General features: G+C 49.0%; 2 protein-coding genes across 51 annotated transcripts in view; one reads left to right on the plus strand and one right to left on the minus strand.

The window, feature by feature from the left end:
- LOC143895167 (uncharacterized) overlaps window positions 1-4,717 on the minus strand; it is a 216,520-nt gene extending 211,803 nt beyond the window's left edge. For all 50 annotated transcript variants that reach the window (XR_013256240.1, XR_013256241.1, XM_077402102.1 and 47 more), the window contains exons 1-5: window positions 4,556-4,717; window positions 2,462-2,662; window positions 986-1,371; window positions 647-890; window positions 224-401 (exon numbers count right to left, since the gene is read on the minus strand). Coding sequence is in view for 48 of the 50 variants with exons in the window: in XM_077402102.1 (XP_077258228.1) it covers window positions 224-401; window positions 647-890; window positions 986-1,371; window positions 2,462-2,635 (982 nt within the window). In the remaining 2 variants the exon portion in view is untranslated. The remainder of the gene's footprint in view (window positions 1-223; window positions 402-646; window positions 891-985; window positions 1,372-2,461; window positions 2,663-4,555) is intronic.
- Window positions 4,718-9,317: 4,600 nt separating this feature from the next.
- Window positions 9,318-19,911, plus strand: part of Psq (pipsqueak) — a 53,289-nt gene continuing 42,695 nt past the window's right edge. Inside the window, exon 1 of the mRNA XM_077402124.1 lies at window positions 9,318-10,198. Coding sequence (XP_077258250.1) covers window positions 10,191-10,198 — 8 coding nt within the window. The 5' untranslated portion in view covers window positions 9,318-10,190. The remainder of the gene's footprint in view (window positions 10,199-19,911) is intronic.

Here is a 19,911-nt window from a genome sequence, read left to right on the forward strand (position 1 = left end):
TACTGTCGTTGACTCTTTCCAGAGCATATAATTTTATGTGCAAAATGCAACTAGTATTCGCTATATGCAGTCTTCTTATTCTTACATGCGGAACGCTGCTTAGCGATGCGCAAGTTTAAACGCATGTATTACAATTTGCATTGCCTCTAAATGAAAAATAACCCCTGCGTTTCGCTACGATAAAACAAAAAATCATAAATAAGGAATAATATTTGAAACTTACCGGGGTGTTGGGCGGAGTCATGAGAAGGTCCAGCTCGATTGTTGTCCTGTTCCATGTCATTAAGGTCGTTCATATCGTCATCCAGCGTCAGATCTTCGACGCCCTCCTCAGCATCATCTAGGTATTCAGACTTTGGCTCGATGAGATTATCGTTTGGCTCGGGTTTTTCGAGTGGCAGCTGTAAAATATTAAAACGCATTAGAAACATCGTCTTTTACAAGAATAAACATAATATACAGGAGAAGATTGTCTCGCACCGTTTCCACACTGCAGCGGTAAGGAAAAGATAGGACCAAAGCAGTAGGATAAAGAACGATCTTTCTTTACCAACGAAGCGAAAGAAACAGCGCTTTTTGGCGACAGCCTCTACTATACCGTTGGCATATGCAAGTAAAACGTAAGAATTCGTCGAAAACATTTTACCTGTAACATCTCGTCGGCAGGTTTCGTCAACTGCGTCATTAAAGCTGACCTGCCGAGAGAGTCTGTTGAATCTGCGTGTACTTTCTCGTCTGCCACTGGCGCGATACCAAGAGCCGGTACACCCATTTGCTGAGGTATGTCACTGGAATTCGATGCATCTTGGTTTTCTATCGTACTATCGTCGGTTAAACTTCTTTTTCGAATTCTCTTTCTTTTTCTGGATGTTGGACTTTGCGAACCTTCCCTATAGAAGTAAGAACGTACGACTGTCAGCAATGTTTCAAAACTAGTAAGTCTAAATTACAACATAATGGAATCGTTCTTCCTCAAAGTACTCACCTCGAGGAGAGCCCTTTCGACACCTGAGGACTAGCCGTATCCTCTGGTATATCTCCCACGCAACTTTGCGTCAAATTCTGCCTAGGAACTTTGTTCTTTTCTATCGTCAGACCGGAAGACGCGTGTGGAATGTCTAACGATGGTGCTGTAGGTTGTGAGACGGTTTTCTGTGGCCTGGACTCCGTCTTACTACTGCCAGCAGTTTTACTTTCCGAAAGGCCCTTAATTTGCAGAGACTCGGCGGCTTTGAGGAGTGCTGCCAATTGGTCTTGGGAAATATTTACTTCCCCTCTGTACATGTAATCCATCATTGCCTTAAGTTCTTTGAATTTAACATCTTTGAGTATGAAGACTGGATGCTTGTCATAGTGTTCGCTGAGGAGGCACTGTAACATGAAAATAGGTAATCTTTTCAGACAAACAGTCACAATATTAATTACATATAAATAATATAATAATTTATATTTTCTCAATTCATATTAAATACAGATGTTATTCTAAAATATTTATAGCATTTACTTTCTGCACATTATAATACATATAAATGTTCTGCAAGAAATATACGAACACGATAAAGTTTAAATATTATTTGTGGAGTACACGCTACAGGCAAAATTATTTATTTAGTGGTATTAATCTCTCATATGTCCTATACTGTAGCTAAGAATGCAAAGTGCCACATCTGGAGCGAGCTAAGATCTACACGAACGCAAATGCAATTCAGGCATATTATTAATTTTCATAGAGCAGTATTGAATTGTTGCAACAGCCGCTCTGCATCCCCACCCATATTAGGGTAAAATCCCAGGGCAAGTGCCCTGGAAATCAGCCATCTTGCTTTCCTTGTATTGATCAAGAGGACCTAGGAGGGGGGCTTCAGGCTTTTGCCCCCCACTCTCCTCCACTGCACCTCCTACACTCCTGCCCAGGCAACGTTCAACAAGAACGGCCATCTTGTTTCAACTTGAGATCCCCCTCCTCCCCCTTGCTTCTCAACAATCTCTCTCGCTCCCTCCCAATGTGTTTCGTATTGATCTAACCCGACTGAACCAATTGGACAAAGAAACAAGGGGAAAAGCTTCGCGGCACGTAATTACAATTTGTTACGTTCACAATTATTCTAGATCAAGTTCTTTTAATTTTAGCTCGTATTTTCGTTAATAAGTAATTAATAATACAACACGATTATTAATAAAATTGTATCAACGTCGTTCTTTAAATTATCGCAACCATATTTTTACTTTCAAATATAGGTAATGTTACTCTACAATTTACAATAAAATAGATTCGGAAAAAGAATTCCGTCTGATCATATCAATCGTTATATCAATCAATTATATAATTTCAAGAAAATATAAAGAAAATAGAAAAATTCAGAACTGGTGTCTTAGAAGAAGAAAATCTCTTTGGAATACATTAAGAAAGATTGAGACGGGTTGTAGGATTAAGTAATGATAAACGGAACGTTTCGCTCACCTCAAAGTATGGACTGCACGCGGAGAGGACTACTTTATGGGCCTTGAGAGTCTTCCCCTCCGCCGCCAGGGTGCAGTCGACCAGCGTCCCGCTTTCCAGGAGTGTGTCGAAGTTTTGTATGAGCGTACTTTGGTGGTTGTTCCACCTGAGACAGAACTGCTGGTCGTCCTCCATGGTAGTTCTGGCTTCGTTTCCTCGTTTCTGCACAGATGGAGAAAAACAAGCGTGGATAAGCCAAATGTAGCGTAGGAGAAACCGACGAAGCGGAGAAAACCGGATAACGTACGAGTGGCGGAACCTGCCGACGGGCTCGTCCTCTCTCACGCGCGCTCCCGTTTCTCCTTACCGTGCTATCAATCGACCGAGCGACCCGACGCTATCTCGTCCTCCCACGACCGATCGTTATCGCGCACATCGAGCCGAACGACGTACCCACGAAAGTACGTCTCTCGACTTTCGTACCGATCCGACAGTTCCGCGTTCTCCTCTCCTCTATCTCTTTCTCTCGCTCTTTCTCGCGCGCGCGGCCCTCGCGGGAGGACGACGGAGGCGAAAGCTCCGCAACGAAGCGCCGAAGCTTCCAAAATGGCCGTGTGAGCGATGCGTCGGTCGGATCGCTCTTCTGGCCTTTTCCTTTGTGCGTGTCTGGTAACGGTAATGGACTGCCCTGGTGGGGATGATGCAGGAGGACGCGCAAGCACCGCGCACGCGCAACAGCGACGTCCGGGCTGCGCGCACGGCTTGCGCAACGACCGCGGAGGCCCCTGGGACTCAGGGGCGGCTGCTGCGGGTGCCGCCGCCGCCGCCGCCGCCGCCGCCGCCGCCGCTGGACTTCCTCACGTACATCATCCGAGAATTCGCTTATCGAAACCAGAATATCAAAAATCTATTTTACCGCGGCAGAAATTGCGATACCGTGATACCGATAAAGACGATAAAAGCCACGCAAAAAGGAAAAAAAAGGGAACCGTCAGAGCAACGCGTAGTATACCTGAAGACGGCGACGTCACGACCGGCGATCCCGAATCTCAAGAAACCTGCTCACTCGCGATCGATCCACGTATTTTCATCGTGACGTTTTCATCGACGCGTCACCGGTCGAGAGGCGCGACGAGCGAAACCGAGACGGGTCTGACCCGATTTGCGTCAGCGCGATTTACATTAGCGGCGCGCAATAAATACGGAAAATCGATCACGCGGCCCGCGACCGACGTAGGTGGGGAACGCCGACGGAGGGAGACGTTTACCGGACACGCAGCAGGAGAACCGGCGGGAGGTGCGCAGTCGCGAGGTGCCGCGCAAGGACGGAGAAAGAGGGGAACCAAAAAAAAGAAGCGAAAGAGACCGAGTCGTTCCTCGGCCCGCGATTGCGTAATCTATTTATATTGTTATCTCGCGCGCGCGCGCGAACGAGTTACGTCAGGCGGTGCCGAGCGGCGGCGTGTGTGCGCGTGCGTACGCGCACGCACGAAATAAAAACAAATTGTTGACAGATAATTTTTTCCCGATCGAATATCGCGCGCGCAATCGAGATACAGGGATGCGAGAAAAAAGCGCGGCAGAGAGAGAAAGAGGGAAGGAGAGAAACCGTTTCGCGACGACGCGAGCCCCCCCCCCCCCCCCCCGCGAGAGTCGGTGAGCGAAGACGTGGAACGCAATATGGCGGTCGGCGAGGTCGGGCCTGGGACAAAATGGCGACGGGTGGAAAGCTCGCGGCGGAAAACCACGGGCGATCGATCCGCGCGGCGCCGCGCTCTTACGCGCGCGCGCGCGCGCGCACACACACACGCTCTCGCGGCGACCGAATTCCCCCGCGCTCGTGTGCGTCGCGTCTGGACAATGGCACTGAAATCGCAAACGCTACGCCACTAACGCGCGGAAAATGCTCATCTTTGCGGAATCGCGACGACGATGATGAACCGCGACGCGACGCCACGATACTATCTCCAACGGCTCTCGAAAAACACTCGCCATCTCACGGACCCGCCCGCCGCGCCATGTCACCCGCGACGCGATTTCTCCTTTTCGCTTCGCGGACGCGCTCCGCCGCGAACCGTTCGCGTGCGTTTCGTTACGATCGACGTGATCACTCACCTAATAAGGGAGATATAAAACAATCTAATATCACAGCAATGGGAGTCGGTGAAAAGTGTGAAACAGCGTGGAGCGTCCAGGCCCGGCGTCCGCCTCGTGCGCTGCCCTTTTCAACAATGGCGCACAGCCAGCCTCAACGCCTCTCAGCTCCGCCGCCGCGGGGCGCCGTCGGAGGGCGCAGGCGTCGGGCCGAGAAGCGAGAGCCGCGTCCCCGCGGTGCGAGCGAGATGGAAAAACAGGAAAGGAAAACGACGCGCACGGCGCATGCGCGCCACACGGAAATTCGCTACTGCGACGTGATTGAGAATAGCACCGACGCCGGGGGCCGACTGGCCGAGGCCGAATTGCGATCGGCGTCAAGATGGTCGCGCGCGGAGCTTCGTTTTTCAGCGCCTCTCCCCGAAAGGCGTCCGACGTTCCCGAGAATTTACTCTCCGCGAGTCCTCGGAAGGACGAGTCCCGAAAAAGAGGTCGAACCCGTCGCTACGTCGACTAGTATCGATTTTCAACACCGTATTTTACCTCCCCGCGTCAACTTCACCTCGATAAAAAAAAACGTTGCGTCTTAAAAATTGCCCGAGGCGAGTTCAGAAAATTCACGATCGGTACGACTCAATAACTTGAAGTTTCGCATGAAATTCCCGTTTTCAAATCTGCGCTTATATTCTACGTTCTACACACTGTATTCGACAAGTTACATTCGTAAAAAAAAAAAAAAAACACGGCATTTAATCGTATTTCCCAACATGTCTATTATTTCCGCGATAAGAGGAAAACTAATCGACTGTATACTTGCGGAAAAATCACCAATAAAACAAACAATAAAAAAATTGCGTTGGCAACGCACTCCGAAGTTGGTCTCGCGTTGTTCTATATAAATACTTCAATTGAATGGTGACGGTATTATAAAAAGCAGCGGATCGATTTAAAAAAGATTAGTGTATTGTGAAAGTCAATTACATGACCTACGCAAGAACTGGCGGTTTTACGTCGACTCCGTGCTAATCGCAGAGAGACTATTTAGCTTTGACGACGCGAATATCTAAAAATAAACATCTCTAGAAAAAGTTCGAGAGATAAACGGGTTGTCGGCTCTAATTTTTATATCTAACTTATCTACAAGTACAATGTACACGTTAAAAAAATAACCGGCATAAAAACGTCGCGTCTGAAAAAGAAAAAGTTGTATTTTGAAAATACAGTCGTCGTTATCGGGCACGACTGGATTTCGATCGATCGACGTTCAACGTTTATTATTCCTCTCGCCCGTGTTGTTACCGCACGTCTCGATCCTCCCCGTCATCGTCGCAATTCCGCTTCGCTGTCGCTGTTTATTTTCTCGCGCGTTTAATCCGAAGGGTAAATAAAGCCGGAACGGAATCCGATCGTATAACGTCCGAGCGTTGACTGGAATGTCGATAAAAGGTCATCTATAATCGCGGTAATAAAGCAAGGTAGAAACCGCTAGCTGTACAATCTCGATTTCGACGAGTTACGTTCCTTTTACGCAATCTCGAACGAGACGACGAGACGCGGCGGATCCTTCGACTCGCGCTGCGCTTATCGCGGACCGATAATCAAAAAGCAAAACCGATCGCGCACGCGAGGAGCGTTCGATCGGGCGACCGAGCTCAGCCGACGACGCCGCCGCCGGCGCGGCGTCTCTCTCGCCGAATTGAAATTCGACGATGACGAAAATCGATCTCGTCGCGATGAGGTAATTGCGCCGGGGTGTCTGGAAATCTCACGTCGGGCAACGTCATGGCGGACGTCGCCGCCGCCGCCGCCGCCGCCGCTTTTCTCATTCCCCCTTGACGCGGCGGTAACAGTCATGGCCGACGCGCTTTCCCGAACCTCTCATAACGCGACCTCGATCACTTTTCTATATTTAGCGATTGCCGAAACGCCGCCGTAGATACGGCGCCCACCGATGTGGACACGTCGGACATAATAACGCGACGAACGAAACCGTTGACCGGTACGAACGATAATAAGGAGCGGTTACGTACTTCATTAAAACAAGACCAAAAAAGATATACATATATATTACCTCCCGTCCTCGCGTCGACAGTCGGTTTATCGCGAGACACGGCGGTGTCTCGGTCAATTAGAGAAACTCGAAATTTGCAAACAATCGTCGCTATCGCGCGATTTGCGCAACTCGTGTCGCAATCAGCGACGCGACCCGACGCAACGCGGTCACGTAATTCAACCTCCAATTACCGATCGGTGTGTTCGCAAGTGTGACGCAGAACGCGCGCGTCGCCCGCTCGTAATCGCGAATAATCGCGAATGCAAATATACGCGCGCGGCTATAAAGTTTACAGCTCGTGGCCGGAGACGCCCGTCGCGTCACGCCGAGAATCGTTTCGGGAATGCTTTTCTCAACGAGCAGAGAATCGCGAACGAGTACACGTCGCTCGGCCGCTCGCGTCATTTTCATTAGATAACCCGTTCAGAAGCGCAACAACCTCCGGCCGGGCCGACGTTTCTCGCGGACGGCCGTCTCGACAATTCCCTCACCCTCACGCGTCGCGTCGTTCCGGACGAGACGACGAAGGACCCCGTTTTGTCGATCGCGCGCGTAATGGCCGACTTCGCGCCCGTTCGCGGGCCGAGAGAGACAAAATGGCGAAAAACTCCCGAAAACGCGCCCGGGGCCCGGGGAAAACTCGGGTCTCCCGAGCCCGGCGAGAACGCCACGAGCGACCGGGGATCTTCGTCGAGACCGAGCTCGGGGATTTTTCCCCGCCGACGGACACGAGGCAGGCGTGAGAACGCGGCGACGCGACATGGCGGTGCGCGCGAGACCTGGTTTTCCGCGGCGACTTTTCACCGCTTCTCGCGAGAGAAGCGGGCGGCCGCCGGCGGCGAAGCGAGAGACCGGGCGACGAGACGCGCGGATGGAAAAGGCCGACGATCGTTTTCCCACTCACCTATGTATTGGCACAGTCTAAATATCACAAGAGGACGAAACTGGGGGGGAAAAAAACTACGCGTCCACTCCTCAGCGTGCACTATCCGAGCGTCATGGGTCCTTTTTACACAATGGCCGTGCCGCGCGGGTAGTCGGGTACGCGTTTACGATCGATCAGTTTCTGCGAGAGGACAACGCCGCGGCGGCACGGAAACGGAGCTCGGTCCCCGGTCGCAGCGCTCCCAGACGCGGCGCAGTAACCGCGAATCGGTCAACTGCGCATCGGCGAACCGACGGCGTTGGTTGGCGGGGGGGAGGGGGGACGGAAAGAGAACGGTCCAACACACACACACACACACAGGAACGTCGCTGCGCGCGGAGCGTCACGGGTACCCCGGCGACGCGTGACCGCGTTTCCTCGCGCGCGACTGCGACGTAAAAGAAAAATGCTGTGACGGTCGCGTCTCCTAGAAAGAGAGCGGAACAGATGCTCCGAATAATAGCAACGGCAGGTCCGAAAAAGATATGTTACATTCTTAAGAGAGAGAGAGAGAGCCGGTTGTTTCAATATAATAATATAATAGTTAAATCGTATGTCTATCTTTGTTTAATTTGAAGAAGAAAGAAAGAAATATATACATATATATGTATATTTTTGTTATTATTGCTGGTTGATTATTTATATAGATTTGATTATTAGTTTATTACCAACAGGTTGGAACAACCGACTCTAATGAAATAATTTATTGGTTCAATCCAGAAATCATGACGTTCTAAAAATTATGCTTTCCTCGGAGAAAATAATGAAAAAGCTTTGAAAATCATAAATCATATCGATTTGCGCTTGTATCTTAAATTTGTCACAGAAAATCTTATGTCGTTAAATCGATTAAAGTTTCATGAAATATTAACGTGATTACAATCGTAATGACTGAAACGATTCGATATTTAATTAGAGATTTGCTCGCTACGTACGGCGCGAAGCCGTCGTTAGACGTTTTGGTTCGACAATCCCGTTATTCGTTTCAAAATACTTTACACGCCAACTGTACAAATACAAGCTGAACTCGAGCTTACAAGGTCGTTTGTGTACGGATTTGTGTTCGGAAGAAAAGATCGAGTCGAGCGAACTCGAACGCGTTCAATACATTATATTTATCCAACGACTTTTCTATGCCATATTATGTACTTGCGTAAAATTTTCATTATCTCTCAACTTTTATTAAGTATAAAATAACACACACGGTTTTTTTTTTAATTTCGGCTGAAACGGAAAACGAATATTCGGTTATGTGTCAATTTCGAAACCGAAACTCCGATTTTTTTCTGCCCGAAACTGACCGAAACCGAAACATAAACCGAATTTTCGGTCGGACTCTAATATAAAAAGATAAAATATCGCGTCATTGAATACGATTATATTCTCACGCGTGTTGAATAGCACACGTTTTATCTCGCTTCCCTACCTAGCTATTTACGTTTGAGACATCAAGTGGCATTTGTGTTTTTACATGACATTAATTTTTTGCGAGCGTTTTGAAAAAAGCGCCGGTTATCGACGTAACGCAAGGGCGCCCGGTAAAAAGTCGAGACGAGAGAGAGAGCACGGGTATCACGGATGATCGCGGTCAACGCCAACGCGTTAAAAGTGGTGCCCTCTGTCGCTCGGATCCCTTGCGCGCGCTCTCTCTCGGTCTCTCCGATATTACGCGCCTGGCGTGGCGTGTTCGACGCCAACGTTATTGGCGCGCGCGGTGGGGATCCTTGCCACGCTCGAGAGGTGGGGGGTGGGGGGAACGGAGCGGTAGGCGGTAGTAGGGATAAAGAGCCGGGTTTCCGTTCTAGGGCACGTTCGTGGCGTAGCGCGGCGCGGCCGGCGCGGCGCGGTGCGCGGTGCGGGAGAGGCGAAGGCGAAAGGCGGGCGCGCGGGAGAAGTGGAAAGCCGGGAAGAGAGAGAGCCGACGAAGGGAAGAATCGGGATCCACAACAAAATCGCTTAATCGCTTTGCGCCACCGTCCGCGACGGAGCACGGCCCATTCGTCGCCGCCGCCACCGCCGCCGCCGCCGCCGCCATCGCAGTGCCCCCTAGTGTGCACGCACGCTCTCGTCGCTGCCTCTCTCCTTCTCTCTCCCTCCTTTCTCTTTTTCTCTCCTTCTCTCTCTCTCCTTTCTCCTTTCCCCTTTCTCGCCCCTTTCTCCGTCACGCCGACTCGCTGCGCCTCCGGTCTCCGTCTTTCTCTCCTTCTCCCTCTCCCTTTCCCTCTCCCTTCCTCGCCTTCTCTCTCCGGTCTCTATCTCCCCGTGATTCGCTATGCCACTTCGGGCCGCGACGTTTTCACGGGCAATCCGTGAGTGACAGCTGCCGGTGGGCAACGCGGTGCGTGCGTGCCTCGTGCCTCTCGCGACGACGGTTTGACACGGCCGGTACCGGCCGTGCGCGGGTGACAGTTTGCGTGCGTGCGCGCGAAGAATCGCACGCGTCTCGCGTCTCCGATAATCCTCCGTATCCTCGTTTCGCGCCCTCGCGGCGGTGTGTTTAATCATCCGGCGAAAGTGTGTGCGCGTCAACACCCCCCCCCCCTCCCGGGGGAGAGCCTGGTGCAGCCGCGCGGGGTTGGCGATCACCGCGGAACCCCGGAATCGCCGTTGCTGCCGCTGCTGCCGCTAACCGACGCGCTACCGTTGCTGCCGCTGCGATTTCATTTGTGGGTCAGGTCATGGTGAGGTACGTAACCGTCACGATCGTGAGATTTTTACGCCGAGCGCGACGTCGTCGACGAGAAATCGCGCGTTCGCCGTCACGTCCGTCGTGATCTCCTTCTCAATTCGACGACGAACGTCGCATCGCGTATCCACGGTATCGACGTACCCTCGACGTACTCGTCTCCTCGAGACGCGTCCGGGGAGAGAACCGCGAGTTTCAAATGTTTCAATTTTTCGGAGTGCGCACGTACGTATACGTTCACCCGGCGCGCTGCGAAATTTGTTTCCGTCGCGTCGTCTTCCCCCCAGCGAGGCGTACGTCTTTTTTTTCCCCTTCCCGTTCTTTTTTTTCTTCCTCCTTTGATTATCAATGAGGCCACGTGCTTCCCGGACAAGCGCGCCCAGTCAACGAGCCAATTGCGAAACGCGCACGACAATGCCGCGGCGCCTTTGCGCGTGAAATTGCGTACTTCTGTGTGCGTCGGTGCGAATGTCCGATTATCAATTTTACGCTTGTCCGAAATCTCTTGTCGGGATCTAGAGGGCGAAACGAGTCTACCGCTGCCAACAAATTTCTCGGCAACTTTAAATTTTTGAGCCGACAATATCGATGCGATTTACGCGAAAGTCACAGCGAGACGAAATTTTTAGCTTTCGAAAGGAACTTACGTGAAATTCTGTGTGCGCGATCCCCGAAGAAAGTCTTGAAAATAAAATCCTCCGCGATTAATCGAGACAGATCGATTTATTTTGTAGCGCGTATTTTTATAGCGCTCGTCGTACGTGACGCGAAAATTGAATAATCGCGTTGGAAAAATGATAACGCGACGGAAGCGCGTCGACTTTCCGCGTTTTTCTCTCGCGGCCGCGCATTGTTTTCACTGCCGAATCGTAACGCGCGCCCAGCTGTAAGTAAATACGCTGTGCGATACACGATTCGACTCGTGGCACGATGCGCTTGGATTTTTTAGGAGCGATCTGTGTCGGCACGAGCGATTAAAGCCTCGTGTCCACGATGTGCTGGAAATCGCACCGAGATCTCGAACGGAGAGGAAGAATTGACCGATTACGTTTAACGCTGCGCGGACCTTTCGAGGCACAGTCGATTTTTCGTAATTTTCCATTTTCTCCTGACGTTTTAACTCTTAAAAGAAAAATTGCGACGGCTTCGGCCTTGCGTAAGTATAGGAATCGCTTTTTGAAACCTTAAAGATGATGCGTGAATTTTTATAGATTTTTTGTAACATAGAAACGTTTTCACAGGCCCTTTGGACTTTAAAATCCGGGTGAGTGCTCCGAAAACACGGTGTCCGCGCGGTGTTGAACAATTGTCCAACGCAATTGGTTAATTGTTAATTCTTTCTCCGTCCGAGATCTCGGAGCGATTTCTAGCACCGTGCGCACAAGGCTTAAAAAGCGGGTTTCTTTTGGGACGCGCGCGCGCGCGCGTCTCCGCGGCCATGCGGTTTTCAGCCGCTCGAAACAGCCGTGTCACTCGTTACGGTAGGTCACGTGCGCGATGCACCGGCCAATAATTGACCGATTACGAGCGCGCGGGATGCATTCGGATGCGAGGACCGAGGCCGCGCCGAGACCCCGCCGAGAGTTTGTCCCGCCACCACTCGGGAACGTTACTAGGAATATTTCGTTCGGAAACTGTCCTGAAAAACTCTTCCGTTTCGTAGGAATATATATATATATATATATATATATATATATATATATATATATATATTGTCCCGCGCGTCGACAAAATAAATCGTTGCGACACGCGTCGATGTAGATTTCGAGGACAGCTAGGTACTTAATGACTGCGAAAGATTCGCTACTGTATCTCGAGAATCAAGTCTGTTAGGATGTTTGTCCGCGCAATAAAGCGATTTGATTAAACTGCGACGAAAGATTCTGATTAGCGACAACCGTGTCGAATTCTTTTTCGAGCTCGATTTCCTTTTGCGACGAAACGGAACGACGTGGTAGGTATAGGTGATCGTCATTTTAATTTAATTTAATTTAATTATGTGCCTCCGGACATTTTTTTTTTGCGCAGATACTTCTCCGTTTTACGTAACGCCAGATATACGTGACACGATTTTAATTAAAGTGAGATGAATTTATATAAATTATAATAATTAATATAAATCGCTGGAGATTCGTGGCTCGCTTATTCTCAGCGTCGATTGTACTCAGATACGACGATTTGATGAAATCTCTTCGTCCTTGTTAACACTTGATTGATTTCGATGGCAACGACGATGGGAGATCTCGGAAACATCGATTCCTCGGTACGGCAGACTAATAGGGTTTATTCCCGGAGGGTTCCCGGACATTATTAGCACACTTCTCCGTCTTTCGCGCGTCTTTCCCGAAGCCGTTGGGTCGTCAAAACGATCGCACGGCGGGCGCCCGCAAGTTGCATCGCGTGTCGATCGCCGTGCGTGACACGACCGACGAAAGGCTTCGGGAGCGCGCGCGTGCGGTAAACGGGTTTATCTCGGTAATTAAATGACCGTCAAATAGGAGAAAATCGCCGATGATCGATGGTGACCGATCGGCGAAGTTTCGCAGTTTGCGTTAACCACGTGCGCCCCCTTTCTCCGCTTCCTCAGAGCGATACGTTAATAAATTCGTCACGGCCGCTCGGCAAAAGAGCTTATAGAACAGGTACTTGAACCGTTCCCTGAAATTAGAGTGACTGTTTTCCTTTTAACATCTCCCACGATTAGAACTGTCGTCTTTTAAGATCTCGTCGAGAAATTCCCAACATATTACGCGATATTTTCCTGTTCGACGAGGTGAGCACTGAACTCGTGGTTGACGGATCGCGAGCTCGATTTCGACCGTCATCCCGTTTCGGGATAGTAAATATGTATCATGTGTTTTTGTGTAGAGACATTATTGAACGTATTGCCGTGCGTTGAAATTGTTTCAATGGGAAACGCAAAATATTATTCTCAATTCGCGAGACTTCCACGCTGTCACGACGTACAAGAACTTCGATCCGCGAGTATGAACGTTCGTGTAATCAGCTCGATTAAGGATCGCAAGTTTAACGTTTGCACGATCTTACGTCCCACGACGAATGGGCTCGTGCATCCCGCGAAAGAGATTTTCTCCGCGCGCATCGAACCAACAACGATCCGCCTATACATCGCGCTCGCGCTCGCCGCCGATGATAAAGAGAAATGCTGCCTAGAAAGCAGGTCTTGGCTGAATCTAGGCCACCCTGATGATGGCGCGTGCACATTCTCCACAATTTTACTGTTCCTTCTCTCAGCCTTGCCTCGCGTTCGTTCCCCGCTGCGCGCCGCTCGACGGAACAACACTTTTTCTCTCTCTTTCTCTCTCTCTCTCTCTCTCTCTTTCCCGCTCTTCCTCTCCTCCATCTGTCTATCTTGCGCATATTCTAGCCTCAGCCTCTCGCCCCCTCTCGTGTCCTTCCCTCTTTCTATCCCTCTGCCTTTCTCCTCAGCGTCTCCTCCGCGTACGTCTCTTCTCTTCCATCGATCGCCTCCTTCTCTCTTCCTGCCCCTTTTTTTCCCCACCCGGCGCGATTCAAGGATCGAGTTCCGGAGGACGACCAGATGCGAATCGGCGAAAAAAGGAGAGAGAACGCGAGGATCGCGGTACCGTAATGCCCCCCCCCCCCCCGCGCGCGCGCGCGCGCTTGCTCGCGACGGGATTTACAAATTGCAAAAGCGAGAACGAGTCTCGCCGCGCGCGCTGTCTCAATAGCACGCTCGTTCGTAACTTCGTTTGTGAAATGTCGCGATGGCAACGGGTGGGCGTATTACAGGACGACGTTTGATTTTGCCACGCAATATAAGGATCTCTTCCGCTGCCGCGAAATAATAGGAAAGCTTTTCCGTTCGGTAAGGGAGAGGCGAATGATCCCTTCGCGCCGTTTCGGCTTTGAGCTTGAACGCGGCTTGCCTTTAAGAAAATCATTTAATTAACGAAATTTTACGCGGCACCAGGGAGGATTATTCGAATGTATAGCAGCACTTTTTTATATAAATAAATGTTAAAAAGATAAAACGTAATGAATATGATCGTCGTGCAGTATGTGCAGACGAATTCGACATTTTCTTTTTTATTCTTCTCGTCTCTTCCATCCTCATTATACTTTTTATGGTCCGTTTCTTTTCTTTTTTTTCCTCTCTCGTCTTCCTTTCTTCTCTACTTCTTCTTGGCCTTCGGACCCCTCGAGAGAATCTATGCAGTTTCGTCACTATCTAATTTAAATACGACCGTTATAGGACCATTCGCGTGCACGTAAACTTAATTGAATCGGAGATGCTTCTGCATTCCAATCTCATTAATCGAAGTAGGCCGTACATTTACGTTTCTTTCGCATTTTCGAGCCAAAATTTAGCGAGGAAGCCACCGGCGTCGTCGAGAGAGAGAGAGAGAGAGAGAGAGAGAGAGAGAGAGAGAGAGACGCGCGAGGCGGCGAGCGTTTTCTCGAGAGCGGGATCTCGCGAGTGTATATGACTGACAGTAGGGCGATCGAGAGCGACCTAGAAAGGTTTCAAAAGACATTTTCCCGTTCACCCACGTATAAAGCCGCCCTCTCGCTCGCCGCGGGAGCGCAGAGCCGTGCGACATGAAACCTCGCGTACGACGATTGAGACAAGGCGCACGTACACACGCACGCGGTCCACACACGTACGTACAATAGCGACGAAGAGGAGGACGAAGGCAGCCGCGGAACGATGAGGAGAACGGCAGAAGGAGAACGGCGTGGAGGGTGAAGGAGGATAGGACAAGAGGTCGACGGAGACGAGGGGGAGGACAGAAAGGAAAGAGAACGCGGGTATATGTGTGCGTATTTGGCCGCGTATATATGGATTGGTGGACGCGTGTTGGTGCGAGCGCGCGCGCGCAGGAACAACGGAAAGTATGGAACGTAATACGGAGAAAACGCTGGTAAAAGGAAAGAGGCCCCTCTGCCTGCCTTTCCAATCGAATCGGCTGCCCCTCTCGCCTTTGTCATTTTCTCTTTGTCCCCGTTTCGGATCTTCGTGTTCTCTCCCGGCTAAGTCGTCGGCTGTGCCGCCTCTCTCTTTTTCGCACGGTCTCTCTTCCTCCGCCTCTCACCCTCTCTCTGTCTCTCTCTCTCTCTCTCTCTCTCTCTCTTTCTCTCTCTCTCTCTCTCTCTCTCTCTCTCTCTCTCTCTCTCTCTCTCTCTCTCTCTCTCTCTCTCCTTCCTTTTCTTTCTCCCGCTGCCTTTCCTCTACCCGGCTTCCTGTTCGTTCTTCCCCCTTCGCCTGACCTGCGCCTGACTCATCCAGAAGAACGAAGAAGAATCTTTTCTCTCTCCCCCCCTCTCTCTCTCTCTCTCTCTCTCTCTTTCTCTCTTTCTGTCACTTTACTCTCCTCTCTTTTCCTCATCTCTTCCACCCGGTATATATCGGACGAGCAAAAGAGGGAAGCACAAAAAGAGCCGTGCCAGAAGGAGAACCACGGAGGGAGAAGGGCACGAAACGCTTCTCTTTCTTCGCTCTCTGCGCCCGTGTACCGTTTCGTCTCCCCACCCGCCCTCGCCCTCCCTTCTGCTTTGTCTCTTCACCCTCTGACTTCCCCCGGACTACCATCCAGCTAACCTAACCACCCTAACCTTCTCTCCTTTCTTCCCTTGCTGCGTTTCGATCTGCCTTCGCCCGCGCCTCTTCTTGCTCTTCCTCTTTTTACCTTCCCTCCTCTTGCCCCACCCCCCCTCTCTCGGCTTTGCTGCACCACTCTACCTTCTCGCCTGTGCTTCTTCGTCGACGTCTCTCGCCTCTCACCTTCGCCCTCCTCCTTGGCTTTCCCTTCTACCCGTTATATTGCAGTCATCATCCCTCCGCTCTTTCGCCCACCGACAACCCTCCTGTCTTTCACGCTCATGTCTCTTTCTCATTCTTTCAACGTTTCGCGCATCCTGTTTCTTCTTCAAAGAGAACGTACGAAAAATGGGTCGATACAGGAGAACGGCAGCATGAAAAAAGAGTGAGAGAGAGAGAGAGAGAGAGAGAGAAAATGAGAGAAGGCTACACCATCGGTCGATTTCTCCATCCTGTCCTTAACACTCGCTCACATAAAAAGCTCTCTTGGATCAATTAAGGCATCGTTTTTCAAGCTTTTTTGAACGAGAGAACGCTTTTGAATGACAAAAAGATTAACGGAGCTTCTTGAAATAAATCAAATATATATATAAGGTGTTTTTACCCTCGCGCGCAATTTCTTTCGTTTATTAAGTTAAATTACGCTCGGGTTCCGTATCTTTATCTTATATTTTATTTTAGATTCTAAAAAGAAATATCTGAAAAGAAATTTTCAGCTTTTTTCGCGTAGAAAATTGAAAACGGGGCACAGAACAGAGATTATGTCAAATGTCTCATATGTCCTGTTGCACTCGGTTTGGTCAATATCGTAAATAAATTTAAAGCCGAAATTCATGCCTGCATGTACATAAATTTATTGAGAAAAACCTGATTTATAGAATTTTTTTTTCGGTCATTTTTTGGGTTCTTAAAAATCAATAGTTTTCTTATTAACGTATTTTATTTTGACAAAAAAGCAAAAGAAGAAACATGTGTAATGTTTTATAGTACATTGATTGTATGAGTGTGGCTGTATTTTTCGAAGGGACGCGTTAAATTAATTAACAGGCGCGTGATTAGAATTGACGCGTTTATGTTTATGCATATCCCTCGCGCGTGATTGAGAGGAAGAAACAGGCGAACGGGACGCAGGGCGTTGTGAGGTATCGCCGGTAAAAGGAGAAAGGAGTTTCCTACGTCGCTGCGTAAAAAGGAGCGGTGCCGATCGACCGTCTTATACATATAATTGCCAAGGATGCTAGATGTGGTAGCGCCGTGAGCTATTGCGCGTTAAACCATCTCGAAACGATTTCTTCTCACCGTATAAAGTTGATAGAAAGGCATCCACGTTTGACTAATTAATCCGTAACACACGCTAATTCTTTAGTACTAGATTTCTAAAACTTTTGTTTTTAATGCGACGCATCAAAAAGTTTGTGCTTATGCAAATTCAGAATCTGCGGATAAGAGTGCACGTTACGTATAATTGACGAATATATAATTTCACATAAAAATGTGGAATATTAAATATATTTTTCAACGTATGATCTTTGTAAATAATACAATTTTTAATGATCTAGAAATTCTTTTTAATCTAACGATATTTATTCGTTCTATTTTTTTCTCTTTTCTTTTCTTCGTATTTATATTTGATTCACTTAGCTCTTTGATGTACTATATGTAAATTACATATTAGCTTTAAGTCTTACTCGTCATTTTTATTCGCGCGATAAAGTCATATGTACGCCGTACATACAAAAGAGAAACGATTATTGTTGATTACTGAATCGTATAACTGCCTAGCGTAATTTCATCGGAGCGAAATATTTAACTCTAGCCCACGGCACTTTCCACCAAGTTATAAACGATGCATCGCGCTTCGTATGCTATTCTTAAGATTACGACGTAAATGTCACACTCTCGGAGCCTCACTCGTTCATTCTTCTTTATTGGCGATACGCTAATAAACTCCAGTTGTTGGATAAAAGAGAGAGGGACTGGGTGGAGTACTCAATGAAGTGCACACTCGCAACACACGCCGCCTTCGCATTGACGCTTTCAAGACTCGTGCATGTGGTCAGAAAAGCTAAAATTACCGCTTATATCCGACTTGTATAGGAGGCAATGTTACAAAATCGGAATATTAATTTCCATTTGTCGCCTCGAGAGAAAAAAACAAAAAGAAAAAAAAACGATCTCACGAGCGTTTTACATTTATCTAATAGACGCACCATGTTATTATTAATTATTGCCTAGGTAAAGCAAAGTTTCATAAATTTAGTGCTTGCAGCGATGGCTGTTTATTTTTACGCACTAAATATAAACGTGTTCCCGCGATAGAAAATTCTCTCCGGTAATGTCAGGTTTAAGTATGATACACGTACGAAACCGCGTCGCCCAACACGGAGAAAAATGCGCGTGTGTCCTCTTTCAGTTGGCTCGTCGTTAATCGCCCCCCAGAAATTGCCCGCGCGGTCCACTCTCTGCCTGAGTCACCCGTTTTCCGTCCTCTTCTCTTTCCCTTGACACACACACACACACAGCCGTGACTCCCTTTTCGTCTCTTCTTTCTTCTCTTCTCTCTCCTTTTCCCCGTCTCTCTCTCTTTCTCTCTTTCTCTCTCCCTCCGTCTTTCCCCATCGTTCATTACGCCCTCCGCGTCCCTTCCTCGAAAAAGTAGCTCCTATCTTCCCTTTCGAGACCTTCCTCTCGCTCTATCTCAATCTCTCCGCCGCTCTCATCCTCTCTCGACGCTGTTTCCGTCCATTCTCTCCCCTCGCAGCATTCTCGCTCGTGCGCCGCCCTTATCTCCGGAGTTTCTCATTGTCTGAAAGGGCCATCTGTCCCCCCCCCTCCGGTTCTTTTTCGTCCTTCGCTTTCATCCCCTTCGCTCCTTCCCGTTTCGAGCGCTGCGTGTACACAAAGGCGCGCTGACTCTTCTCTCCGCTATCCCCCGTTCGCTACCCTCTTCTCTCCACCCTTTCTCCGGCTCCCTTCTTTGTTCCTTCCATTCGAGCGCTACTTTCGGAATTGCCGACATCGTCGTCATCATCGTCGTCATCCTCTCGCCGCTCCTTTCTCCGCAACTCAAGAAGTTTCCATTTCTTCTTCCTTCGGAGGGGATCCACAAAGAAGCGCTGGTAATTCCTAGAGGCGATATAACGCATTCGATTTCTCCAAGCGAGAGGAGAGCGCGATGAGAACGTTCAACGCCGTAAATTGCGGCGCACGGGAGAAAAAGCGGGAAACGCGAGATAGTGAGAAAGAGGACGGGTGGGAGGGAGGAGAGATTCTTTCTCGCGCGATCGCAGCTTCCGCGCTTGTTCGACGAGCGAGGGAAAAAAAATGTCAGACCGTGGCGAGTCGAGTCGTGCCGAGATATCGCTCGCAGCGGTCCACGTGCGACCTTGAGCGAGACCGCGTTCACCCTCCGCGCTTCGAGGGGTCGCGCAATCCCCCGCTCGTGATCACGTGGTGCTCGGGGGTGGATCCGTGGTCCTCCGTTTATCCCGTTCTACCGACCGAACGAAAAGAGCGTGGAGAGCTCGTCGACGAACACGAGAAACCGAAGGTCGCACATTATCGAGATTTGTCGGGCGGCAATGAAGTAAATGTAATGAGTCCATACAAGTGTTAATTTTATATGAAAGATACATATACGGATTTATATAATAGTGATTTACATTTTTTTCTTTTTTAAAATTTTACTTGTACGTATACTTCTAACAATGACGAAAAGGGTTGGATCAATTTAGGTAAGTTGATTTTGTCACAAGTAGTCCTATCTAGAAAATGAACAACTGTGAGTAAAAGTAAATTAATGAAAATATAAGATTTTTTCCATACTGTATCACATAAAACGATGTAAAGATCGATACGAAGAACGTATTGATAAAGAACTATCCAGTCTCTCTCTCTCTCTCTCTCTCTCTCTCTCTCTCTCTCTGTATTCTCTCCGTTCTTTGATTGACCGCATTTGACTCACAAGTGACGACATTCAGGACGAGGTCTCGCTCTCGAGCAGAGCCACAATTTTAATTTGCGACTGTTAGTTCCAAGAAAAATCCTTCTATTCAAGACACAGCGTTGACAAGCTCTAGCAACGAAACAAGAGGTGCAGGTAGTCGCACAGTACAATACGAGATTTAAG

The sequence above is a fragment of the Temnothorax americanus genome, unplaced genomic scaffold, assembly GCF_048541705.1.
Source record: "Temnothorax americanus isolate GAGA-0224 unplaced genomic scaffold, ASM4854170v1 Scaffold15, whole genome shotgun sequence".
NCBI lineage: Eukaryota > Metazoa > Arthropoda > Insecta > Hymenoptera > Formicidae > Temnothorax > Temnothorax americanus.